Here is a 26,668-nt window from a genome sequence, read left to right as displayed (position 1 = left end):
GCTGAATCTTCTAGATGTCACCCACATGAGGGACTGGACTCCCCATCACCCAGTGCCTGACATACACACAACTTTATTCTGGGACCACAGCTACATTTACAGGCACCTGGCCCCCAGCCAGTGCCCAGGCCCTGAGGCTCCCAAGGACACAGCTTCAGATTAGAGCCTTCACCTAGGTCAGAAACCATCCTCATGGGTTCCTGGGCCTGTCCTCATTCTGGTCCCTTGCAGCCCACACATACACAGCAGGATATGTGGAGCCCACAGGCTCTCGGTCAGTCAGGCAAGATCAGCGGGGAGCATGCCCTTGCTGACTGCAGGCTATTTTCCAGGTGGTCAGAACCCTGAGTCCTCCAAACAACAGCTCCTTCCCCGAGGCCTGGGTGGAGCCTCTGTCCCTGCTGGATGACCCAAGCCCAGCCAGGCCGCAGCCCCAGCCCCTGGAGAGGCACGCAAGGATTTTTCCTTCTCAAGTTTCAGGTTTTGATGGAGAACAGATGTGCACACATCTGGCTCGGCAATCCCCAGCCTCACCTTTCTACTTCTCCAAACCACCAGACAGAGCAGGGAGATAGGGGATGGGGCCAGGCCTGGGAACAACAGGGGAGAACTGGCTCTGGGTCCTACACAGGCAAGGCATCCTGGCAGGAGGTGGGGGACACAGAAGGGGCCCAGCTCCTCCACCAGGGTGCCCAGACTAAACCCCGGTAGAATGGACCCAGGCAAAGCAGCTGTGGCTGGGTTCTCAGGCCACCCTGGGGTGGGCTGCCTTCCTGCTCCCACCCTCACCTGGGCTGGCCTGAGCACTCCTGCTAAAGGGAATAGGCTCTCCTCATCCTCTGAGACCATCCAAAGACAACAAGGGTGCTTGTTTACTCAGTGACTCCTCCCCAGGCTTTCTCCCTTTGGTTCTCTGCCTTCCCCGAATCCCCCAGCCTGCCCAGAGAACCTGACACTTGGAAACACCACACCCAAATGCTCACCGCAGAGACCAATAACCCCTTGAAGGGAGGTCTGCTTGCCTCAACTGCTCTCAGCAGCTTCCCCATCCTGGCTATGGGCCAGAATCACCCAGGGAGCCATCCCTGCAGATCTGAATCATCTGTATTTTTAACACATCACACAGGTCTTTTGAGGTGACCAGCCTTAGGTATCTTAACAGCAGGGTGAGGGGTGTTGTTCTCATGTAACAGAGGCAGAGACTGAATGAACCCCAAAGGCTGTGACTTGCCCAAGGTCACACAGCAAATGAGTGGCAGAGCCAGACCTAGCAGCCCCTGCCCAGGAGCTGCTCCCTGGCCAGTTGCAACCCCTGCCATCACCCCATTCTGATGGCCGGCAGAGTGAGGTGGGGGGGGTTCTACACTTACCCCTCTGGCTGGAGCTCCTCACCCCCCTGGGGCTCATCGATGTACCAGCTGCCGTAGGAGTAGTCCTCTGTGGCCCCCGGGGAGGTCTGGTTCCCTGCTGGCTGGGACGACATTCTCTGGCCCTTCTCCTTTGACCCCAGGCGAGAGAAAAAAAAGCCACTACAGATGTGAAAAGAAGCTTAAAAGAGAGAAAAAAAAAAAAAGAAAGACGGAAAACCCAAACAAAGAAACATTTCTTTTTAATTCTGAAGGTTACTTTCTTACTTTTAGCTCTCTGGGAAAAGCCCGTCAGGGACTGAGGGCCTGAGCAAGCTGGCACGGGAGGAGGACAGGGCCTCTCGTGTCCCCTCCTCCCTTCCCGCCCATCGCACCGGTCCTGCAGAGATAGCTGTCCCCTTGGGGCCCCGGGGCTCCCGCTGGCTCATCTGTCTGACCAACCACCAGCAGGCATTTGTTCAAAGGACCATTTTCAAAGGCTTGTCCAGTCTGAGCTGCCTAAAGAGACGCCCCTTCCTTCCCCCTTCCCAAGCCCACCTAGACAGACCCACAAACACACCAGAAGGGAGGCCCAGGGAGGAGGGAGTTGCAGAGATGAAAGGGTAGGCAGCCCACGGCCAGCTCCGCACTGCCTGCCTGGGCCCTCCCAGCTGGGCTCCCTGGAGCCCCTCCCCCAGCCTCAGCCTGCCCCTTTCTGGCCCCTTTGGGCCTCGAAGATGGAAACACACCATAATCCTTGACAAAGCCCCCCTCCTGGGGGAGGAGGCCCCAGCACCATTGGCGGCCTGAGCCCTGCAAGGGTGTGGCCAGGAGCCACCCCCACCCCCGCACCTGACTTCACACACATACCTGCCTTCAGCGCCTGCCCCAGAGCTCCCACGCCTCTGCCCGCCACATCTGCAGTGCCCCACACAGACAGGAGATCAGCATTACAGCAACAACTGAGTGAGACGGACCGCTGGGGCTGGGCTGGGCTGGAGGCAGGGAAGGGGAATCTGTCCGTTTCTTCTCCTAGGGTTTCCATGAAGGAGGCAACATGTGTCTCATTGGTAAACCCTTTTTGTTCCTACAAGTTGATTTCACAAGAGATAACTCACCCCCACAAGGCGGAAATTAGCTCTTTAAACACAAACCAGACCCACGGGTAGGCAAGAGGAGCCCCGCCTGCCTCCTGCTCCTCCTGGAGTGAGGTTGAGGGTGAGCAAGGCAAGGTCTGGGCCAGGGCGGAGGGCTCCTGCCCATTCTCCCTCCCCAGGAGCAGGACCCCTGCCCTGGCCTGGAGGGAGGGGCAAGAGGCAGAAGAAGGTAGAAAGCAATTCTCAGGCCACTGTCCCTGGTGGAGGTTTAGGCCCCTGAAACTGTGAGGGTCCTTCCAATACCCTACAAGGGGCTTTGGCTTTGACCCTATCAGCTAAGACAGTCATTCAACAGCTTTTTTAAAAAGACATTATTCATTTAGTCTTTTAACTTAAATTTATTGAACACCCACTATGTGCCAGCACTGTTCTGAGCCCTGAGGCAGGAGAGATTACAGTTCAGGGGGGACACAGCCAGATAACTAAATCCCCTCCAAAGTCTGAGGGTTACAAAGGGAAGCACAGGTTGAGCTGGTCTATACCATGGGAAACCAAATTTAGTCCAAGAGTATTTGGGGATGGGGGGAGATTCCTGAAGAAAATAACCTTTCCGTGGTGATCTGAAGGGCAGGGGAAAGTCTGCTGAGTAGAGGGTGGCAGGCTCAGGATGAGGATGGGGGTGGGGGGAAGTGTGTTCCCCGAAGAGGAAACAGCAAGGGTGAAGTCTCAGAGTAGACAGGGCTTGAAATCCTCGAGGCTCTCATTCAAATTCCCAAGCCCACAGGGCAGTATTGGGGGCTGAGCACTCTGCTAGCCTGAGTTCCTCCCTCTTCTTCCCAAATGGCCCTTCTAGCAGGAAGAGGGCTCTGTTGCTCTCCACCATCCCACAGAGATATCAGCGTCTGCTGACTCAGAGCTGAACCCAAGCTTTATTTAATGTAATGCAGGAGCCCACACTGGCCCTTCTGATCCCAGGGATGCAGGAAACTTGCCTTCCAGGCACGGGTGTGAGCTCCCGGAGGGCGGGACTCTATCCCTCTCGCCCCTCCTCCTGCCTTCCCCTGATGCTCAGCGCCTGGCCCTTGGGTAAGAGGGACTTTAGAAATTGAGCTTGGCAAAGCCATTGCTTGTTCCAGCGGCCAGTATTCATTTGTGGGCCTGTCCTATACAGGCGGCTGCTGTGCCCTGAGATTCACCAGCTGGGCTCCCCAGAGCCCCCGTGCCCACACCACAGCCCAGCAAGCCCTTCCCTGCTCAGGGGTCTCAGACTGTTACCTTAGGGAGCAACCAACTCCCATCTGATTTTAAATTCATCCCCAACCATTGGAGTCCAGTTCCAGACAAGGAGCCCACTCCCTCTACAAGGCAGCAGTGTCAGGGGTTAGACATCCTTGCCTATCAGAAACCATGCCCTTTGGCCAGGTGTGGTGGCTTACACTTGTAATCCCAGCACTTTGGGAGGCCGAGGCGGGTGGATCACCTGAGGTCAGGAGTTGGAGACCCAGCCTGGCCAACAAGGCAAAATCCCATCTCTACTAAAAGTACAAACAATTAGCCAGACGTGGTGGTGCACACCTGTAATCCTAGCTACTAGGGAGGCTGAGGCAGGAGAATCGCTTGAACCCGGGGGGCAGAGGTTGCGGTGAGCCGAGATCGTGCCACTGCACTCCAGCCTGGACAAAAGAGGCAAACTCCGTCTCAAAAAAAAAAAAGAAAAAGAAAGAAAGTAAGAAAAAAAGAAAGAAAAAGAAAGAAAGAAAGAAAGAAAGAAAGAAAGAAAGAAAGAAAGAAAGAAAGAAAAGAAACTATCCTCTTCCTTTTTTTTTTTTTTTTTTTGAGACAGAGTTTCGTTCTTGTCGCCCAGGCTGGAGTGCAATGGCGCGACCTCGGCTCACCGCAACCTCTGCCTCCCGGGTTCAAGAGATTCTCCTGCCTCAGCCTCCCAAGTAGCTGGGATTACAGGCATGTGCCATCACGCCTGGCTAATTTTGTATTTTTTAGTAGAGACGGGGTTTCTCCGTGTTGGTCAGGCTGGTCTCGAACTCCCAACCTCAGGTGATCCGCCCGCCTCGGCCTCCCAAAGTGCTGGGATTACAGGTGTGAGCCACTGCGCCCAGCCCAACCTCTTCCTTGGAGGAAGCCTAACTCTGCCTTCCCCAGGCTGGTTTGGCAGCCAGCAAGATGAGTCAAGCCCTGCACCAAATGGAACCTGATGTGTGGTAGGGCTTAGGGGAGACAACACCAGAGGGGAAGTGAAGTGGGGAAAGAGAAGAGAGACAGACGGGAGTTGGCTGTTTGAGACAAGGTGGTCAGGGAAGGCCTCACTGAGAAGGTGGTATGTAGCTGATACCTGAGGGGAGAGAGGGAGGTACCAGTTGGGCACTGTGTTCATCTGTTTTGCATTGCTGTAAAGGAAAACCTGACTCTGGGTAACTTATAAGGAAAGGGGGTTTATGTGGCTCACAGTTCTGCAGGCTGTGCAGGAAGCAGCATGGCACCAGCATTGGCTTCTGGGGAGGGCCTCAGGAAACCCACAATCGTGATGGAAGGTGAAGGGGGGTCAGGCAGGACACTTGGCGAGAGAGGGAGCAGGAGAGATGCCAGGTGCTTACAAATAGCCAGCTCTCACATGAACTGACAGAGCGAGAACTCACTCATTACCGTGGGGAGGGCACCAAGCCATTCAGGAGGGATACCCCGCAATGACCCAAACACCACACACCAGGCCCCACTTCCAACACTGGGGGTCACATTTCAACATGAGATTTGGACGGGACACATATCCAAACCATATCAGGCACTGAGGAAAGGCAATCAGGTTGCCTGAAGGAGCCTCCATCTGCCCAGGGGTTGCAGCCAGGCTGGCAGAAAGGGACCCCAGCCGAGCCCACGCACAGTCCCTTCCCCACCCCCCACGGAGAGCCCAGTGCCAACAATACCACCTCCCTCCTCATGGGGAGACACAGAGGCCACCAAGGGAGGCCCTAAGCAGAGGGGAGGAAATGGTGAGCTTTGTCCTTTTCCCCTGGTGTGGGCCTAGCAAGCAGAGGGCAGCCTTGTGCCTGGCACTTTGGCCAGGGCACAGCTGGAAGGTCCAGAGGTAAGGGCCAGGTTTCTGCATGGCAGTGGAGAATGCCTGGTTGGGGAGGCCACCTAGCTGGATTTGAACCCTGGGACTGGCTATGTGGCCCTGAGTGAGTCTTTTCCCCTCTATGGGTCTTACTGGCCTCTCTCAAATCTGGCCTGGAGATTCTCCAGTTGTGAACTCTCCCCGCAAGGCCTCCCTCCCTGCACACCAGTAACCAGTTGTAACAAGGTCACAGAGAGTGGTTGTGACTTCCTAGGTGCCCCCATTGCCTCCCACCTGCCCCCTCCTGGCCCCCAGCTGCCCTGCCCAGTGGTGTGGGCAGGGTGGGCAGGCTGGGTTGAAGATCCATGGATAGTGGGTGGCCGTGTGGCTCAAGCTGCAAGGTGAGCCCACTTCTTGAGCCCAAGGTAACTCCTCAGCTTGGGGCTAGAATCACTTAGAGCTCCCATCTGCAAAATGGGAGGCTTGGCTCTGAGCTGTTAAGAAAGATGCTACCTGGGCAGACGGGCAGGAGGCAAGAAGTGTTAGGAAGAGAAGGATGGTAATGATGTGCCCCTGAAGAATTTCTCCAAAGGCCTGGGCAGCAGAGTCAAGGGACTGCCCTCTGGAGCTGGCTTTAAAGGGGCACTGATACCCAGGAAGGTCCAGCCCTGCCCTCAGGAAAGGACAGGCTGGAGAGCAAAAGTGCTCAAAAGACAGAACTGCCAAAGGCTGAGGAGCGGGGAGGGAAAGGAGGAGATGGCTTGGGCAGTCTTGCAGGCTCCCTGGAGGAGGGGGCCTGGGAGCAGGGCCCTGAAGCCTCGGAAGATCTGGAATGGTAGCAAGAATGAATTCACACGTGTCTCAGGAGTGCCAAGAAGGGAAGTCTGAGAGACAAGGAGAGAGCAGCGTAGGGGTCAGGGCAGGGCTGCCTTGCTGTGGCCAGCATGAACCCACGTGGGCACTGAGATGAGGCTGATGCCAGTATCCAAGGAGCAGCTCAAGCCAGCAGGACTCCCAACTGGGCACAGATTGGCGGTGGCTAAGCCCTGCTCACTATGGGAGGAGGTCCTAAAAAGCTTCTGGACTCTGAGCCAATGAAGGCCATCTGCCATTTGGGCTTGGCACAGAGCTGCTATGCCCCTTGGGTTGGAGCTAGCCCGTGAAGGCCTTGGGACAGGGCTTCCTTCCTCTCATGTTTTTGTTCAAGTTGATTAAACCTGAGGAATTTTTGCATCCAGGAACAGAGGCCCACGTGCATTTCTGCAGGAGCCTGTGATTATCAAATCCTCAAAGGGCAAAGTGCTAAGCTTAGAAGAAGCTAACAGCAGGCTAGAAGGAATGGGGAAGGCCAGCAGCATCCCCAGAACCTCAGAAACATCCCCTCAAGGACTCCCAGATCTCCCAGAGAACCTCCAGAATCTCAGCAACATTTCTGAGTTTCAGTAATGCCGTAAGAACCCCTGCAACCTCAGTATTGCCCCCAAGAACCCCCAGACCTTCAGGAACACATCAGAACCACTACAACACCTCAGGGCACTCAAACTCTGGCAAATTAACCACAGATTGGAAGAAGATGTTCAAAAGCCTGTGAGCATTTGCAGAAAGGCCGGAGACCCCCGTTGCTCTCCACCCTCCCATCTCAGGCCTTGACTCTGAGTCCAGCAGCAAACCCAATAGTTTACAACACTCAAACCTCAGGAACACCCCTAACTTCCATAGCACAGACGAGAACACCCAAGAGAGGCGTTCCAGGAGTGGGGAGATGGCCACTGTGCCCACTTGTGCAGCCCAGTCCCCTTGAGAGTCCATGAATAAGCAGCCAAGAGCGTCAACCTCATGTGGGCCCGTGAGCTTGGGGTGTGCCCTCAGCGGCGCAGCACACTCACACACACATCCAACTGCCCTTCGCACACACACGTGCTTAATTCTGGCACCAGACCAAGTCTCACTCCACACAGCGGGCTGGAAGGCAGTGTCATTGGCTGCCGTGCTCACGGCAGGAAGAGTATGGGTGACTCTCCACCTCCTGTCTCTCTACCTCCTACCTCCCCTGCCATGTGGGAGGGTCAGAAGCACCATCTGATGTGCGCTTCCTGCAATTCTCATGCCCCCCTCACCAACAGCATCATCATAACATAAAGGATTTAGACCAGGCTGCTCTGGTATGAGGGTGGACACTGGTGAGGAGGAGGAGGGTAGCCGGCTGTTCCAGGGGAGCAGCATGTTCTTTCCCTCCCAGAGGGCTAGGCTAATACTGACCTGGAGGAGGGAAGGCCGATTTCAGCTCAGAACAAAGGTAGCGTTCTAGAGTAGTGAGGCCCCCATCAAGGGAGGCAATCAAGAAGAGGCTGTTAACATCAAGATGCAACAGAGGGCTTCCTGCCTTCAGAGGACTAGACACAAGGCCATGAAGATTCCCCAGCTATAAGAGCCCCACATTCTCCGTTCCCAGCACGTTCCTCCCTGGGGTGGTCACCATGGTGTGGCCTTGAGATGTAGGCTTTGTGCTGCCCTCCTTCCTCACTGAGGACATTGACTGCTGGGCAGATCCCCTGACTTTTCTCTCCTTGTTCCCTTGCTGACCACAGTACAGGGCTCTCCACCAACCTCTTGCCCACAGGCAGTCAGATCCAACTCAGACAGGACTCTGCGAATGTCTCCTGCCTTTTGGAGCTCCTGCTAGCCCCCCAGTGTCCCCTGAGGGCAGCCCTCCCCAGGTCTCCAAACTTATTCATCAGAATTGCTCCAGCCCATCACTCTGCTCACTTCCTGCCCCTAGGCTCTGACTCCTGCTCACTTACCACCCCTCACCCCATGTGCCTTCTCGCTGTTCCCCGACCTGTTCCAATCCCACCTGGCCTCCCAGACTTGGCTCCAGCCTACCTCCAACCAAGCGCTCTCCTGACCTCTCCCTTCCTTGTCTCTTTCCTTTCCTTTATTGATCACACCCGGAAACTTGTCCTTCCAGCAAGCAGGGTGCTCCCAACATGGGGCCTTCTCCTCTGAGCCCAGCACCAGCTGGGCTGGGATCCTAGAGGGGTGGCTGGTTGTGTGGTCTCGGCAGTTGGCCCTAAGCAATGTCCCCAGCACCTGCTTTAAAAGGTGTTTCATCTGCTCCTCCCGGAAGGCAGCTCCCCACTTCCCTAGTCTGGCTCTGCCCCTCCTCCTGCCCTCACAGACCTCCCGCCCTTGATTCCGGGATCAGAGGAACCTACCCCACCCCCATCTCCAGCTCAGGCGCAGAGCAGGGGCTGGGGCCCCACACAACACACAGGGTGGCTTGTCTCCAGCGGTAGAGCCTCTCCACACCCCCAAACCATTTGCTTGAAACTTGATCTCCTTGGCCCTCAGAGTCACCTCAGTGGAGAAGCCTGCACAGGGCTTTGATGGCTGAGTTTCCCCAGATGTGGCCTTAGAGAAGCTGAGGAACCCCCTACTTACCTCCATTTGTCCCCATCCGCCACTCCCAGGGGCCACTGCCTGATGAATTGCCAGAGAGGAACCACCAGCTCAGCTTTTAATAACAGGATCTGCATCCTGCTGCTGCCCAGCTGGGCTGAGGTCCCTGACCACTGCTAAGGGGAGTCATCATGGGGCTTCAGGGCTGGAATTCCAGGTATGATCTATTCCCGGGGGAAGTGAAAAAGGCCCCCCCTCGGAGCTTTCTCTGCTATTTCTCACTCCTCACAGGCAGGCTGGGGTTCTGGAGTCCTGCTTTTCACCCCAAGTACAAGCCTGCAACCTACAACGCTGCAGGACAGTCGGCTGCATCCCCCCTCACCTGAGCACAGGCTCTCCCTGCCCCTCCCTCCCCTTCCTAGAGGGGGCATCCTGCAGGGATGCAAACGAGACTGGGGAAGGAAATGGTGCTCAGAGGGTGCTCCAACTAGGTGCTGTGGCAAGCAGGGCTGGGAGGGAGTAGATAAAGCCCGGGCCAAGAAGTGGGGCCCTAAATTCTCAGGCGAAGGGCCCTGGCGAGGCAGTCTCTTCTTCCTTGAAGGAGAAAGGGAGTGCCATCTATAAAAAGGTGGGACCACAGGCTTTTGCATGTGAGATTGGCTTCCAATGATAGTAAAAGACCCTGGAAGAGAGGGGGACGATGCCAGAGCCAGGCCTGCCCAGGGGAGGCAGGGACAGAGGGAGAGAGAGAGCAGCTCAAGCCGAGACAGGGAAGCAGCCAGCCAGCTTGGATCTGATCACAATCTTGTCCGTGGAGAAAAGGATTTTTAGTTCCGAAGGGTTAAACCCACATAAAGAGAAAATTAACCTTTGGCACACTTTTAGGAATCCATTCCCAAGGAATGCCTGCGTGCATATATATGGAGACAAAATTCCCAAGGCCGTTTGTAATGGCAAAAATAATTGGCAACAACCCCAGTATCCATCCATCAATGCTGATAAGTTGACACGCTGAAGTACTATTTTGCTGATAAAAAGAATGAGGTAATTCTCTTGGACTGACGTGGCAGAACCTCCAAGACATATTGCCAAGTAACAGTAACCAAGAAAGCAAGTTGCTGAACAATACATAAATCGTGATCTCATTTTATGCTTCTTTAACTAGGTAGACATATGTGTATGTATGTGTGTATACATAAAAAGTGAATCTGGCAGACACACAGCAAACTGTTCACAGTGGTCACACTTGGGGGAGGGGTGAATTTTGGAGAATGAAGGAGGATTTTTCACTTGTTTGAAATGCATATTTTAAACTCATATTGCATGTGTAATTCTTTTTAAATAAGCCTGCTGTGAGTAAGGAGCTGTGAAGGCATCACTGAGCTGTGTGAAATTGATTCCGTCCCCAGCCCAATATTGCACACTTCCCAGTCTCCCTTGAAGCTAGATGTAGCCCTTAGACTAGGTATTGGCCAGTGACTTGGAAAAAGAGTGTTGAGCATAACTCCCAGGTTGTGTTCTTAAAAAGAGAGGTGTTCTCTTTACCCCCTCCTCCTTCTAGCTGGGTGAAAAACAGTTGTGATAGCTGGGTCTCAGGCAGCCATCTTGGACTATAAGATAGAAGTCATGAGTTAAGTAGAATAGAGCAGTAAGTTAGTGCCAAAGACAGAGCCTTAGCTAAGTCCAGATTATAAGGCTGAAGGAGACTCCTGCTGTACCCCAGACTCCAACACATCCAAAAGAAACTTAAGCCCAGAGAGGCCACATGATGTGCCAGGGTCAGTGACTGACCTAGGGGAAGTTTTGCCAGAGATTCCCCACCACCACTACTACACACACACACACACACACCCAGACACACACACACCTCACTGCTTTTCCCCCCAAGAGCATTCCTTCCTAGAGCTTGGACTCCGTTTCATTCTATGGCTGGGAGACCACTTCCGGGATTGAGGGAAGGCCCCAAATGTTGATTAAGCCAAATGGCAGGATTGGGACACACCTCTCAATACTCTGTCTGATAACACAGCACAACCCCTGCCCACTGCTGGGTCTGTCTGTCAATATCTGCCCCTGGCTTTTGTTGTTGTTGTTGTTTTGAGACGGAGTTTGGCTCTTGTTGCCCAGGCTGGAGTGCAATGGCGCTATCTTGGCCCACTGCAACCTCCACCTCCTCAGTTCAAGCGATTCTCCTGCTTCAGCCTCCCGAGTAGCTCGGATTACAAGCGTGCACCACCACGCCCGGCTGAATTTTTTTGTATTTTTAGTAGAGACGAGGTTTCTCCATGTTGGTCAGGCTGGTCTCAAACTCCTAACCTCAGGTGATCTGCCCACCTCAGCCTCCCAAAGTGCTGGGATTACAGGCCTGAGACACAGTGCTCGGCCCCTTTCTCTCTTTCTATCTGTTTGTCCTCCTGTCTGCCTTTCTGCCCCTGTCCATCAGTCTCTCTGCCTGTCCCTGGTATGCCACTCTCTGTTTCACCTTCTCTGTGTCTGACTCAGTCTCCCTCCTTTCCTTCTGTCTCTCTCTACTTTCCTTCTGTCTCTCCTCCTTCTTCTTTCTCTGTCTAACTCTGTGTTTCTCTCTATCACTCTCTCTGTTGTTTCCTTTTTGCTTCTCTCTCGTGCTTTTTGTTTTGCTCCCCACTCCCCAGTCTGGCTGTGAAGTTCGCGTCTCTCCTCCTGAAGGTTTCAGGCCGCACCTTTTCTAAGCTAGCCCAGGCCATGCCTAAATCGCTGATCTTGGGCCTTGTCTTGTGCTGACTCAGTGCTGCCCCTGCCGTCTCCTGCCCTCTTTCCCGCCTTACCTGCTCTGTCTGTCCCCAGTGCTGCAGGATGAGTGGCGCTGGTCTCAGGATCCACAGAGTCTACAGGGCCCTGGGCTTGGACACCGTCTCAGGGGTTTGTGCCTTCAGAGCCTGGTGGAGCAGCCAAGCAACTGGGCACATGAAGGCAAAGGTCAGTGCTGCTGAACAGTAAGGCTACCCTCTCCCTCCCACCAGACCAGGAACTTTAGCCCCTCCAAGGCAAGGCTGGCAGAGGGGGGCTGTCAGGGCAAGCCCAGGGATCACTGATGCTGCCCTAGCTCCCCTCCTCCAGCTCCTGCTCAGCTGGAGGTCAGAGCAAAAGGACTTCAGGGATGGCCCAAGACTTTCCTGACAGTGCTTGGTGCTGGAGCCTGGAGCAGGAGGCCAAGAGACTAAAGGTGTGCCATCCAATGGCACTGGCGTGGCAGACAGGATCACAGTTACTACTCATGGCAGAAAGCTTCAAAGTAGCCAGGCCCCTCGGTGGAAGGAAGAGATGAGGCTTCTAATTTTGTCTTTACTACTTACTAGCTGAGTGGCCACAAATGCAGCCTGGTGGAACTCAGAAAATAACACCCCAAAATGAAAGCCTCAGAAGCAAAAGTGACCTTCTAGCCTTCTCCTGCCCTCCTGTGTCTCAGGCCCCTTCTCCCCCAGGGACAGACGTAGAAAAGAGAATCCCTCCTCCTCAAGGCAGGTCATGGAAATCAAAACCCCTTTTCCCCAAAGCCAGCCTTAAAGCCTACACACTCTAACTTTCCCCAATTTCTGTGTAAAAACTGGCCACAAAGAAATTCTCAGGCCTAGGTGGGGCATGGTGGCTCACACCTATAATCCCAGCACTTTGGGAGACCGAGTTGGGTGTATCATTTGAGGTCAGGAGTTCAAGACCAGCATGGCCGACATGATGAAACCCCGTCTCTATTAAAAATACAAAAATTAGCCGGGCGGTAGTGGTGCACACCTGTAATCCCAGCTACTTGGGAGGCTGAGGCAGGAGAATCGCTTCAACCCGGAAGGCGGAGGTTACAGTGAGCCGCGAACGCTCCACTGCACACCAGTCTGGGCGAGAGAGTGAGACCCTGTCTCTAAAAAAAAAAAAAAAAATCTCAGGCCTACCTTGTTTGATTGTAGGTCAGACCTCCATTCCGGAAAGTCCTGCCCCATACCCACACCCAGAAGGAAATGCATGCTCAGAGGGGCCAGGAAGAAATCCAGACAGACAGGCTGGGTGGCCCCACTCGGTCTATTCACATTCGATCATTGCCCTTTTTGTCCAATCATATCGCTACACAGCTGTCCATATGTCCTTGAAACTCAGTATAAAAATGGACAATTTTCCCTGTATCTCTGGATCCTCGTTCTGAAGGCTCCTGTGTACATGTTAATAAAGGTGTACACCTTTCCTCCTATTCACCTGCCTCTTGTTGATTTCCAGCCAACCTTCAGAGGGCGGTGGGGAAGCTTTCCCCTGGCCCCCGCAGGCCCCTCCGTGCTCCGGGTTCCAGTTTTTCCATTTGTGCAATGGAGGGAGACTGGCTGCCATCCTTCCCTTTGCTGGTCTGAGCCTGTGATCCTGTCACCCTGTGGGCCTCTGGCACTGTGGACTTGAAGGGAAGGGAGTGGGAGGTGGGCCTGGGGTGACGTTCTCCTGTGGGGGAAGGGAGGCTGCTGCAGGGGTCTGGGTGCTGAAGGCCCAGGGTAGAGCAGTGATGATCGCGTGATCGCAGTGGCCCAAGAGTCAGGAGACCTGAGGTCTATCCCTTCACTACCCACCTGCTCTCTCTGCACCTCGGATTCTGCGCCTGTGGAAGGAGATGAGTCCCAGCCCCAGGTCCTTGGCTCCAGAGAACTCACGGGCTCCCTGCTTGCCAGGATTCAGCTCTGCCTAGAGGAAGGAAGTAAAGTGGGGGTGGGGAGGGAGTTGGAGGTGGATCGTTGAAGATAGGGGTCTCAGAGCCCTCAGGGGCCATGGGGGTGTGTCAGCGGGGGAGGTTGAAAGGAGCCATTGTGGGAAGCAGGAAGGGGGCCCTCTAGGTGGGCTAATTACAGGCCCTGGCTCTTCCAAACAAAGCCAGCGGCCTCTGAGTGGCCATTCTTTGGGAGAAGAAAGAAGACTGTGGAGGGCCCCATGAAGGTCTTTCACGCTGGGACTTTGGAAGGTGGCTTGGAAGTTCGCCTTCCAAGGCTGCTCCCTTCCTGCCTCCCTCCCCTCACCCAAGCCCACATCCCCTACCCCTTCTTGACCCCCTCTGGGGAACCAGGCCCTGCCCCCTAGAGACAGTCTCACCTGGAGTTTAAACTTTTTGAAAACCGTGGGAGGCTGAATCAGGGAGGCAGCCAGGAGTAGAGAGAACCCTGGGAAGGGAGGAGGGATCTGGTGCTGCCCCGCGGCCCTGGGCTCAGTTTCTTCCTCTGTAAAATGGGTGTGCCATCCAGCCCTGACTTGCTGAAATTCGTTGACATTTCCAGATTTCTACATAGAACTGAGGCCAAACCCAGAGATGCCTGAGCATCAGGGTTTCCGTCTCCTGTCCTGCTTCTTACCCTCCAACACTGCTACCCTCCCTCCTCACCACCTGCTTGCCCACTGAGGCACCAGGTTGCATCTCTGAGTCCAAGTTTGACTCAAAAGCCCAAATGGTCTTTGCTTGTCACAGATGGAATCCAAATGAAATAGCCAAAAGAACTCTTATTCCTTTCTGCATAAGTAGAAGCTGGGTTGGATTTCTTCATCACTTCATTCATTCATGCATTCATTCATTTATTCATCCATAATGCTTTAACCATTTCCCAGGCACCTATCCCTCACCCAGCCTGGGCACACAAACATGATTCCTGAAACAACATTCAGGGCAATGAATGATGACTTGTGTGGGCAAGTCATCATTTGAGACAGGAGAGGAAAATGCAAAATGGGATGGAGGAGGGAGTCACTAACGCGGGTCACAGGGGAGGAGGCTTTTAGCCAGTCTACAGGATGAGTAGGGCTGCCGTGGGGTGGAGCTGGCAGTTTGGGTAGTGGAAATCACACCAGCAAGGGTAGGGAGGTGAGAAAGGGCAGACCTGGCCTGGAGCAAAAGGGAACCTTCCCCAGGACATTATGTTAAGTGAAATAAGCCACTTGTGAAAAGACAAATACTATAAGATTCCAATTCTGTGAAGCACTGAGTATTCAAATTCACAAAGACAGAAAGTAGAATGGTGGTTGCCAGGAGCTGGGGGGAGGTGGAAGAGAAAGTTGTTGTTTAATGGGTGTAGAGTTTCAGTTTTGCAAGATGAAAAGAGTTCTGGAGATTGGTTGCACAGCAATGTAAATTTATTTAACACCACTGAGCTGCACGTTTCAAAGTGGTTAGGATGGTAAATTTTATGTTATGTGTATTTGACTACAATTGTTTTTTAAAAAGTAACCGTACACACACACCAAAAAAAAGTAAGCCTTCCCCAGAGATAATGGGGGAGGGGAGGCAAGAAATAGGAGTGGGTGTGGACATTGGGTGGTGGAGGATCCTAAAACCTTGCTAAGGCCAAAGTGCCACCTCGGATTCTTTGTAGAAAGTTGGAGAGAGGTTAGCCGGGTGTGGTGGCGCATGCCTGTGATCCCAGCTACTCAGGAAGGCTGAGGCACGAGAATCACTTGAACCCGGGAGGCGGAGGTTGCAGTGAGCTGAGATCGCGCCGTTGCACTCCAGCCTGGGCAACAAGAGCAAAACTCGGTCTCAACAAAACAAGAAAAAAGTTGGAGGGAGGGAAAGAAGGGAGAACAAGGGGTATGAGGGAAGTATTGAAGGGACTCGGGATAAACCAGCGTGATCCTGAGCGTGGGCCCTGCTTGCAGGGGATGGGGCCGGGTTACGTACACAAAGGTTGGCCCTAGGGCAGAAGCAACTGGACTCCTATCTTGTAACATTTCTGTGGGTCACTTCAAATATGCAAGGGAAGAGAGCTGCTATTATTGAGTCACTAAGTTCCAAGACCTCAGACCTGGCAGAGGCACACCACCGCCTCGAGACCCACACTGGGTGGCCATGCCCAGCCGCTGAGGCAAAGGTTTCCAGGTAGTCGATGCCACCTACCCTCTCCCCAAAATGGCCATATTGTGGTCTTTCCCGGCATGAATTACAGAATTTCAGACTTTCAGAGCTGAGAGATGACTTATCTGCCCCACTACCCCAATCATACAGATGGACACACTGACACCCAAACAGAAGGGATCTCCTGAATTTCACTTATAAGTCAGGCGACTAGAACTCTTTGCCTCAGGTTCTCCCTGGGGGATCTGAAGAAACTGAATTTTAATCATTGCAGAGGAAGCCTGCTATATACATTGGGACCCGTAGCTGGGCTGGCCAATACCACTTTTTTTTTTTTTTTTTTGAGATGGAGTTTCGCTCGTTGCCCAGGCTGGAGTGCAATGGCGCAATCTTGGCTCACTGAAACCTCTGCCTCCCGGGTTCAAGTGATTCTCCTGCCTCAGCCTCCCAAGTAGCTGGGATTACAGGCATGCACCACCACGCCCAGCTAACTTTTTGTATTTAGTAGAGATGGGGTTTCACCATGTTGGTCAGGCTGGTCTCGAACTCCTGACCTCATGTGATCCATCCGCCTCGGCCTCCCAAAGTGCTGGGATTACAGACGTGAGCCACCACGCCTGGCCAATGCCACTTGTAGACTTGGTATCTTTTACTTTATGAAAGTGATGCATTTCAGTCAATGTAACTTCAAGTGAGCTTTTTTTTTAATGAAATCTATGCTGTTTATAAATGTTCTCTTTAGACTCAGAACTGTACTACAGTTTTAGGGTACAGAATTCCCTAGTTCCCTAATATAATACATTTAAATCTTTGAGCCAGTCCCAGGACATGTTTAGTAGGGGTAAGTGTAGATAGAATTCTGAGGTTCAGATCTCAACACTTACTCACTAGCCATGTGATCTTGGATGAATTTCCTGACATTCTCTCAGCCTTGGATTCTTCATTTGTAAAAGGGGGAATAATTATATCTACTCACAGGGCCATGTAGAGTGCCTGGTATCCAGTGGCTGCTCAACAAAGAGTTGAGGCTGATGATGATGATATTGGGTAATGATCATGGCGATGGAGGTAATGATGGTGATGGTGGTGATGCTGCTGCTGCTGGCGGTGGTGGTGGTGACTGTGATGATGGTGGTTATAGTGATGGTAGTGGTGATAGTAGCAGTGGTGGTGATGGTGATGGTGGTGATGGTGGTGATGACTGTGCTGGTGGTGGTGGTGACAGTGGTGGTGGTGATGGTGATGGTGGTGGTGGTGATAATTGTGATGACAGTGAAGGTGGTGGTGGTGATGGTGATGGTGGTGGTGGCTGTGGTGATGGTGGTGGTGAAGGTGGTGGTGATGATGGTGAATGTGGTGGCGAAGATGGTGAATGTGGTGGTGGTGGTGGTGACAGTAGTGATGATGGTGATGGTGGTAGTGGTGATGGTAGAGACAGTTCTTACTGAGGGGAGTCCTGAATCTCCCATCTCCCATTGGGTAACACCAAGACCCAGAGTCAGGGAGAATGGATTCCAGCTTGATAACTCTTTGGTGTAAGAGGCTCTGGGCTGTCTGCAAAGTGAAGCTGTGCCTCACATTGTGAGTCTTGATTAAGAAGGTAAACTAGGCCAGGTGCGGTGGCTCATGCCTGTAATCCTAACGCTTTGGGAGGCCAAGGCAGGTGGATCACTTGAGGTCAGGAGTTCGAGACCAGCCTGCCCAACATGGTGAACCCCTGCCTCCACTAAACATACAAAAATTAGCTGGGCATGGTGGCGCATGCCTGTAGTCCCAGCTACTTGGGAGGCTGATGCAGGAGAATGGCTTGAACCCGGGAGGCAGAGGTTGCAGTGAGCCAAGATCCTGCCACTGCACTCCAGCCTGGGTGACAAAGTAAGACTCCATCTCAAAAAAAAAAAAAAGAAGGTAAGCTAAGGGCTTGCTCCCTGAGAATAGATACTGTCTCGCTTCCCTTGAGACTCCCCCACACCCCAAGTCAAGAACTCTTGAGAAAGAATAGGCATATGAACAGGTTCTCCCAGAATGGGAAGTTCTGGATACCACATACCCATGAGCTCCCCACACCAGAATCTTCATCCTTGACCCTGCTCTAATTTTTTCCATAGAACTTAACATCTTCTAGCATACATTATAATTTACTTATTTTCCATATTTAGTGTTTATTTTTGTCTGTCTCTACCCACCTCCCCAACTAGAAGATAAGCTTCAGAGGGCTGGAGTTATTGTTTGGTTCACTGCTGGATTCCAAGTGCCTAAAATAGTGTCTGGCACACAGTAGGTATTCAAGAAATACTTGTTGAAGGAACAAATGCTAAAAGGAAGGGATCGATGGAACAAAACTTCCCTGGGTCAGGCCCAGCTTCCTGCCTTGTTACCTGGTTTCTCCTCAAACAAACAGAGGTGGGTGGGGAGTGGCCCTGAGCGCCCAGCCTGCAGGCTTTCAGACTGGGTCCAGGCTGGGCTGTGGGTGAGAGGGTGCAGTGCTCAGCCTGGCAGTTGGTCACTCAGTGGCCATGGCATTCAGGGGGCCTGAACCCTGGGTCTCTGCATCCCTGCTGAGCCAGAGGCTGAAGGCCGAGGAGAAGACCCTGGATCTGGAGTTCGAAGTTTTGAGTGTAGGGTTTAATGAGGCGGGTAGATATGCCCTGAGACTGTCAGCAGAGAACCCCCTGCAGGTGGGCTCTGGGGCTGGGGTGCAGTTGCAAGTGAATGATGGGGACCCCTTCCCTGCCTGCTCTGCTGTCACTGATGTCATTGAGCAGCAGGAGCCTGGCCAGAGCCTCACCTTCACCAGGAGCAAGTTTATCTTTACTTTGCCCAAAGGTATGAAGTAGGGGTGGGGTTTGGGGGAGAGAAAGACTCTGGAACTCCTGCCTGAGCCCCTCTCTGGGACCCCAGAGAGCCTCAGGAGAACTGGGAGGGGTGGGATCAGAGCTCCAGACTGCATCCCAAAGCTCTGTCAGTGTGACCTTGGGCAAATTCTGGGCCTCTGTGACCCGCACCTCCTTCAGTGTGGCATGGAGACACTGGTGCCTGTCACATAAGGTCAGGTGAGAAGGAAACAGAAGGGCAGATGAGAGATGGCTTTGTAAATGTAAAAGTGCTGAGCACACAGCGGGTTTGGGGACCAATCCTGAGCAGTGGACATTACACCGAGTAATATTATACTCAGCCCTGTGTGCCTGGCCCTGAGCCCCACTTGATTGTGAGTATGTCGGGGTGGACAGAAATGAGGGGACCTGGGCCCTGCCTTCTGGAACTTCCAGAGCAGGTGGAAAGGAAGGAACTCCAAGCAGAGAAAAGTAAAGTGAGCTGGAATGAGAAGGAAATCCATGCCTAGACTGAGGCCACCCTGGCAGGCTGCCTGGAGGAGGAGGGATGTGAGGGAATGGGGAAACCAAGTCCCAGACTTTAAATGGCCATAAATCAGGGGCAGGCTGAACTCTTCCCCAGTCTAGGAGTCTAGGGTGGTGGCAGGACCTAGGATATCCTACAGGCTAAGCCCTCCCTTCCTCACCCCTGCCTGGTGGGCTTGGATTGGGCATCAGCAAAGGGAGGGAGCCATGGGTGGGGCCTAGGAGGGAGTCACCTACCAGGGAAATCTTAGCCAAGACTGCTTGGCTTTGACTCAAAGTCTGGGCAGCCCAGGTTTCCCCAGGGCCTTGCCTGTCCTCCTAGTCCCCTGGCAGATGCAGAGAAACCTGAGACCATCTCTGAGCCCGGTGTTCCCTTATCCAGATTTCTGCAAGAATGACGGGCAGCACGATGCTCAGCTGCGCATGGAGGCACTGAGGCTGGGTGAACCCTCGGGACGGGCAGCCCAGCAGGTAGGTGAGGCCATCTTCCCCATCTACCTGAGGCCAGACCAACCTCGCATGAACCCAAAGGCTCAGGATCACGAGCACCTGTACTGCTACTGTGGCAACCTGGCTCTGCTCCAGGCTAGCGCTGACCCCACAGCCCGACACTGTGGAAGCCTGGCCTATAGTGTGGCCTTCCACATCCACCGGGACCCTCAGCCTCCAATCTCAGACAGCCCTCCCGGGGCTGGCCAGCCAGAACTGATGTCACCATGCCCAGAGCCCCAGCTCCCCAGGCTGCAGGCAGGTGCTTCCCAGGTCCCAGTTCAGGTTCTGGGCTCACTGGGCACAAGACCCGGCCTCCCTGATAAGCCAGGCTACCCCCTGTCCTGAGCTGAGGAGAGCAGCAGAGCTCCCAACACTGCCATGTTCAGTCTGAGGAACGTGCAGTCTGAGAATGGACGTGGGAGTCCCAGTTTGAAGGGGCAGACAGAAAATGGGGCAAAGGCCACACAGAGCAGGGAGCCAACTGAGTGGGGTTTCTTTTGCCCTGTGGGTTAGTGTCCCCTGAGACCCTTCAGTTCCCAACCTCGTTCTCACCAGATTTTGTAGCAGGCCCCAAGTGACCAGGGGACAGAAGCCTCCTCTGTGTGCCCACCCTCAAGCCCATCCAGCATCCACCCTCACCAGGAGTGGCTCAACCCCAACCCAGGACCCAGGTGAGAGAGTCTAGCCCTTATCCGAAATATAGGAGGCTTCTCCCCTATGGCCATGTTCTGTGACCAGACAGCATGTCTAGTAGGCCTCACGCTAGCACAGATAGAAGCTGGTAGAGCAAGTAGTAGCCCATTTGACAGGTGGAGAAACAGGCCCAAGGTATGCTTGACTCCATTTAATGTCAACAACATTTCCTGGAAACCTTAGTGTATAATAGTGCACAGAATCCAAAAGTGATCAGCACCTGAGCTCAGGGTGTCGCCTGGCTTGAAGACAGTTGGGTATAGTGAGGGTATCATCCATGGTCCTGTAGGGCGTGGCTGGCAGGAGTGTTCTGGTGAGGGAGTGTGCATATCAGATTTTGGTGCCTAGGAATGGCTTCTTGGAAGAGGGGTCATTTGAGGTGAATCTTCCCATTCATTCCTTCATTTACCCTTTTATCCATTCATTCATCCATCAAACATTTGTTAAATGACAACTCTGCCAACTGCATGCTAGGTGGGTAAGACTTAGGGATAGCAATCCTGGGCTTTGGGGAGGGTATTCCAGGAGGAGGGTCCACAATACACTGGCTAAGGAGAAGGGAGAGGTTTGGCTGGCAGTAGAGGATGAGCTGAGGTTGGAGCCAGAAGTTGACAACCAAAGACACTTGGCCCATCTTCGGTGCCTCTCTTCCTGCAGTGCATTGGTCTGGTGCTGAAGTAGAGCCCAGGTGGTGGACTGTCAGGCTAGGAGAGGGCCTGGGGATAGGAGAAAGTGGAGGAAGTCGAGGGCACCAGGAAGAGCAGAGGTGGATGTTCATTTCAGGAGGCAGTGGGGAACACCAGAGGGGTTTGTGCAGGGTTTGTGCGGGAGAAAGCTGTGGTTTAGGCCAAGCGATAGGGCAGCATGTACCAGGATAACTACAAGGATGACCAAGGACCCAGGGACCCAGGGACCAGCTTCTCTTGCCCAGTCACTCAGCCTGTTGACATGGCCCACTGTGGCCTCTGTCCATTAATTCATTCATCAGTCAATCAACACATACGTTTGACCTCTTCCTGCACACCCAACTCTGTGCTGGGTGCTGAGCTTGTAAAATGAAATGCGTGTCACCTGCATTCCTAGGTAACATTCTGTTCCCTTAGACTGCAAGCTCCCTGACTTCAGGGCCTGGTGTCCTACAGTTTGTCACAGGACTAGGCACACAAAAGCTTTGAACTCGGGAGAAGCTGTCCCCTGCTCTCCAGGTCCCAGAATACCCTGGCCACCTGAGCCACAGGCCACGTGGATGATGCTCTTCAGGCTGCAGTTCTGAATGTGTGCGAGAGAGGGGAAAGGGGACTGGTGAGATGGCTGAGTCGAATTCGGCAGCTCTAATTTCTGTTATTTAAAGCCATCATCTCCCCGCCATGCTCCCTCTTAAAGTGTCAGATGTCTGCTTCTGCCAAGACAAGAAAATGGCTTTCAAGGGAGAGGAAAATCGCTTCCCTCGGGGAGAGTTGGAGGGGGGAGAGTCAGCAATCATAACCCTGACGACAGGGCCAGGAAGTACAAGGGAGCAGACAATGAACACGGGTCCTTCAGAGGATACAGGGGCTATTTCAGCTCCAGATAACTCGCTCTAGCAGTTCAGGCTAAGGAAGGCAGGCACCTTTCTGGTGCTGCTACTCGGAGGCTCAAAGGCACAGCTGGAAGGACACCAGCAAGAGCGGGCTGTCAGCGAGCAATATTCAGAACAAAGCTATGGATGGATTTCTGGCTCCAGATGCAGATGTCTAGGCTCAATGTCACTTCTTCCAGGAAGCCTTCCCAGCATTGATTTTATCCCTCCCAAGTTATCCTCAGTCCTGACTATGATCAGGCATTTCAACAATTGAATCTATTCCATTCAGAACCTGGTTGTAGGCTCACAAGTTGTTCTCCAGTTTGTGTAGTGTGTGGCACTGGTTTTTTTTTTTTTTCACCAGAACTGATGATGGTCACGGGGGGCAGTGGAGCAGGGGCTGGAGAGCAGGGTGAGCAGGAATGCAATGATCAAGATGATCCAGAATGAGAAGGAAGCAGAAGACAAGGCTCAGTGTGAGACCAGGGTCAGGGCTCAACAAACTTCCATGACTGGCTTTGAATCAGAATCATTTTGCTTCTCAGCCACGGCCCATGGGTTACACAGCCTTAAATGGCCCTGCCAATGCTGGTCACAGCATTCCCTAGTCCTGGAGACTCGGGAACTAAAACAATCAATTCCCCTGAGCAATAAAATTATGGACAGTGAACACCCTCCCTTCTCCAGTCCCCAAGCTTCCTCTGTGTGGGTGGGGAGGTGATGGTGGGAGGGACTGTCCTCCATGAATATTTCCAGCATGCACAATCACAGGCTCCAAGATAGAGGTCACTCCCTGAGCCCTTGACCCAAGGATGGGGATGCTGGGAGCATGCAGGCAGGGGCTGCAGAGGGAATTTACCCACCTGGAGGGCTAACTATTTCCAGGCTCCTGCCAGCCAGAGGAGCAGCCCTTCCCAGAGGTGCAGGGTGCTTCCTTTCTGGGTAGAGCTCTGCTAGACTCTAGACTCGTCCCACCGCCTCAGCGCTGCCTCCTGTCGCCTCTTGGCAGGTTTGAGACCGTAGAGCTATGCCACTCCAGCTCCCAGAGCCTCTCCTTCCCCGGGGTAAGGGGGAGTTCATCAGACTAGAATGAGGGTGGTCTGTTCGGTGCTGGGCAGAGCACCCTGGGGTGAGGAAAGCAGGAAGGTGCAGCCCAAAGCCGGCAAAAAGGCCATCAGACGTCACTCAGCTGGACATTTTTAGGGGAAAATGATGCCTCTTGGAGGGCTGGGAAGGGTGGGGAGACCACAACAGCTGTGGGCCTGGAGCTGGGCTCTCAGGGGTACCTCACTGCCCTCTCCAAGAGATCCCTGAAAGTTTACTGACAATCCCCCACTGGCAGAGCTGTTCAAGAGGGAAACTTTGGAAATTCCCGGGGATGAAATTTCTGGAAACGCAAATTTTCAGGTTCCTTGTTTGTAGCTCCGGGAGCCATCCTGGGGGCTCCCTCGCTAGAAGGCCGGGAACTCCCTCCCACACAGCTCTGAGCTCTGGAAGGAGAAGGAGGGGTGCGGTGGGCTCCCTCCCCCAGCGTTTACCTCTTCCCAACAATCGCAGTTTTGTTTCATAGAAACGATTTCGTTTCCCAGGAGCCTTTTAAATGACGCTTTCAAGGTTGTTTTTTTTTTCTTTTTCTTTTTCTTTTTTAATTCCTTCCGTTTAAAACACCTTTTTTTTCCCCCGAGGGGAAAAAAGGAGAAGAAAAGCTAATAAAGCAATCACCAAATGCCGAGCACCTGGCTCTAAGCCTGTGGATTCTGATTGTGAATTTGGCACCCACTGGCTAGGGGGCTTTCATTAAGGAGAAGTGCAGGGGAAAGGAGAGCAGCCACAGAGCTGTTGTGAACGGCTTGCCTAGCGTCCCCTCGGCCACCCCTACCCCCATCCCACCCCACTCCCCCCACCCCCGCCGCCTGCGTGTCTCTGGTCCCAGTTCTAGTTGGAGCTCCAGGCCGGCGCTTTCCCAGCCCCAGGCATCCTCTTGCCTCTAAGGCCCAAGCACTCCGTCCTCACTCCCCCCGCCCCTGTGGCCTGCTTTTAAATTCATTATGCCTTTTATTGCTCGCGATTGCGTACACTATTTCTATTGCCCTGGAGACTGGAATGGTTCAAGCGGGGAGAGCACACGATGTGGATTTCATTAACTTTACTCTTTACTGCCCGTTTAATCTCAGGGGTGCGGCGCGGGGGCCTGAGTGGAGGCTGGCGTGGCTGGGGAACTGGGCACCTCTTCGTTCATGCCCCGTCCCCTCAGTGCTGGACCCTTGGGTTGGCTGGTTTACCTCATCTTCTGAAGCCTCCCCTTCTGCCACTCCCTCTGCTCTCCTGGTGAGGGGAATTGTCACTGGCCCATTTCACAGGTGGGGAAAGAGAGGCTCTAGAATGCAATGCTTGGGCTGCTACCAACAAAGTGGTGGGAGGTGGGGAAGGTGAGAACAGGTTAGATCAGGACTGCCAGCCCCTTCCAGGCTGATGTCCCAGCCCTTGGGCACTGGGGTTCCCCCTCGTCCTCCTTTCCTGCGCTTCACCAAACATAGAGGACTGGAGGCCAGTCAGCTCCTCCTTGCAAATGAGGCAGTTTTATGGGCTTTAGAAAAACACTCCAATTGTTCCCTCAATTACCCTGGAGCGGATTGAATATATTAATCTCTCTCTTAACTCGAGTTAGAGACTCTGCTGCCGCCCCTCCCCCAGCCACCAGCGCCCCTCTGCAGGCACGTGCCAGAGATTGACTCCCAGCCCCCACCCTCTGGGCCTCAGACCCGAGCAGGTCAGCCCCGTCCAGGCAGCACGTTTCTGCTGAGGCTGTGCCCACCGCCAGCATACATACGCACACACACACACACACACACACACGCAAGCATGCACGCGCACGCACACACACACACACACACACACAGCAGACAGCAGACAGCTGCTTTACATTTCTCCATCAATTTACATTGATTTTCTCCTCTGCCACTATTTGGAAGAGCCTTTTCCTTGAGTAAACATGATCATGGGGGCTCCCCCTTGAGTAGGGGGTGGGAGGGGGACTGCAGGCAGCTCCCCCTTCTCCTCCTTTGACAACTGCCTCCAGCTTAAACACACTCTGCCCCAGGCAGCTGAGCCCCGTTAAAAGCTACCTGAGGTTTCCCTTTGTAGCTCGATTTTCTTTTATTTCAGGGGAACAAAGGCACTGTCACGGCGTTCTCAGAGAATGCTGTCACCCACGCAGGGAGGGGTGCAGACCGGCACCGTGGCGGAGAGAGAGGTGGGGCAGGCAGGTGCTGGCCCTGGGGAGGCTGGGGTGGGGGGCACTTCCAGCCCCCACTTCACCCCTGGCACCTCCCACCCTGTCAGGGAGAGAGGCCAGGGGCTAAATACGTCGTGATCACCCTGCAGGCAGCCTGCTGGCTCCCCTTCCTCCTCTGGGTGCACTGAAACACTCTCCATTCATGGGGTCCCTGAAGGAGAGCCCAGAGGTCCTGGGCAGCATGGATGAGACTCAAAATTGCACAGTTTGGGGGAGTCCCATATTTGTGTCCTTGCCCAAGCCTGTCCTTCCACCCCTGTGCTTCCAGATTTCCATGTCATCTATATATGCTTTTGGGGTCCTAACAGGGTCTGTGCCTGGAATTCAGCAGAGTAGGGGATGGGAGAGATTTGGGATTCAACCAGCTTAGGGTGAGAGGCAGGTGCATGGAAGTCAGGAGGACCTGGATGCTGACTGGGCTCTGGCATTGATTTAGTAGTGTTTGACCTGGTGCAGGTTATATAACTTCCCTCAGCCTCCACTTCCACGTCTGTAAAATGGGAGAGAACAATTCCTGTGTCCTTTATTGCTGGCAAGATGAAATGAGCTAGTGTATGGTTAGCCTTGCCCTGCAGTAAGTGGTTAATAAATTCCTGCTGTTCTAGTAATGACTTGGGATGTCTGTATTGGGCAAAGAGGATGTGTCTGGGCCTCGGTTTCTGCACCTAGAAAATAGGATTGCTCCTTCTTGCCCAGCCAGTATCCCAAGGGAGGGGTGTTAGGAGCTTGTGTCTGGACCCAGATTCCAGGCTACAGGGTGGAGAAGGCCAGCCTAGCCTGGGTGCTAGTCTGGGAAGAGCCTCCATTAGCAGATTGTTGTAACCGAACACACCAGATGGCCCTGCTGTCCTCCTTCATCTCTGCCTTTCCTCACCCCAGCCAGGGGCTGACGCTGACTCACACCTCCTGGAGGCGTGTGTGTGTGTGTGTGTGTGTGTGTGTATGTGTGTGTGTGTGTGTGTGTGTGTGAAAGAGAGAGAGAGTGATGTGGGGGGAGATGGAGAGGAAGGGGGTGCCTGCCTCTGATGTCTTCCCAGCCAGACCAGCCCCAGCCCCAGTGAGCAGCTGATGGGCTCCAGGGGAGGGAAATGTGGTGGCCTTCTCGTCTCCAGAAATTATCTTCACAGTGAAGGAAGCGGGGATAAGATGCAGGAAGGCCCGGTGACGATGGCCTTTTCTTAACCTTACACCCATGGAACGTGGATGTGCCCCCAACTCCTGAACACCCTCCACCCACCCCCAACTCCATCCACTCTCATGGATGCTGAGACACACAAGGACACATATGCATATGCACACATATGTGAGTATACACAGACCTCCAGCATCCTCAACATGCAGAGACCCCCCCACCCCCCGCCTCCATCCCAATGATAGATTCACACCAAGACACCAGTGGGCATGCCTGGGAAGCGCACATCCTCCCACACACAGACTCGCACCTCCCGGGATCTCCTGGGTCTCCCTGGTTCCATCTCTGTACAACAGCCCCAAGTGCAGCACCAGGTGAGA

General features: G+C 53.7%; 1 protein-coding gene across 7 annotated transcripts in view; it reads right to left on the bottom strand.

The window, feature by feature from the left end:
* Positions 1–9,302, bottom strand: part of STRA6 (signaling receptor and transporter of retinol STRA6) — a 30,598-nt gene extending 21,296 nt beyond the window's left edge. For 2 of the 7 annotated variants that reach the window (XM_063638764.1, XM_063638766.1), the window contains exons 1-2: positions 8,397–8,585; positions 1,371–1,498 (exon numbers count right to left, since the gene is read on the bottom strand). In XM_063638764.1, coding sequence (XP_063494834.1) covers positions 1,371–1,483 — 113 coding nt within the window. In that variant the 5' untranslated portion in view covers positions 1,484–1,498; positions 8,397–8,585. Of the gene's footprint in view, positions 1–1,370; positions 1,499–1,926; positions 2,009–7,292; positions 7,651–8,396; positions 8,586–8,954 lie in introns of those variants that run through there. The other 5 variants (XM_063638763.1, XM_063638767.1, XM_055277802.2 and 2 more) reach the window with 4 other exon arrangements.
* Positions 9,303–26,668: the final 17,366 nt, after the last annotated feature.

This window comes from Symphalangus syndactylus, chromosome 5 (genome assembly GCF_028878055.3).
Source record: "Symphalangus syndactylus isolate Jambi chromosome 5, NHGRI_mSymSyn1-v2.1_pri, whole genome shotgun sequence".
In the NCBI taxonomy this organism is placed as follows: domain Eukaryota; kingdom Metazoa; phylum Chordata; class Mammalia; order Primates; family Hylobatidae; genus Symphalangus; species Symphalangus syndactylus.
This window is presented reverse-complemented; position numbering and strand designations above follow the sequence as displayed.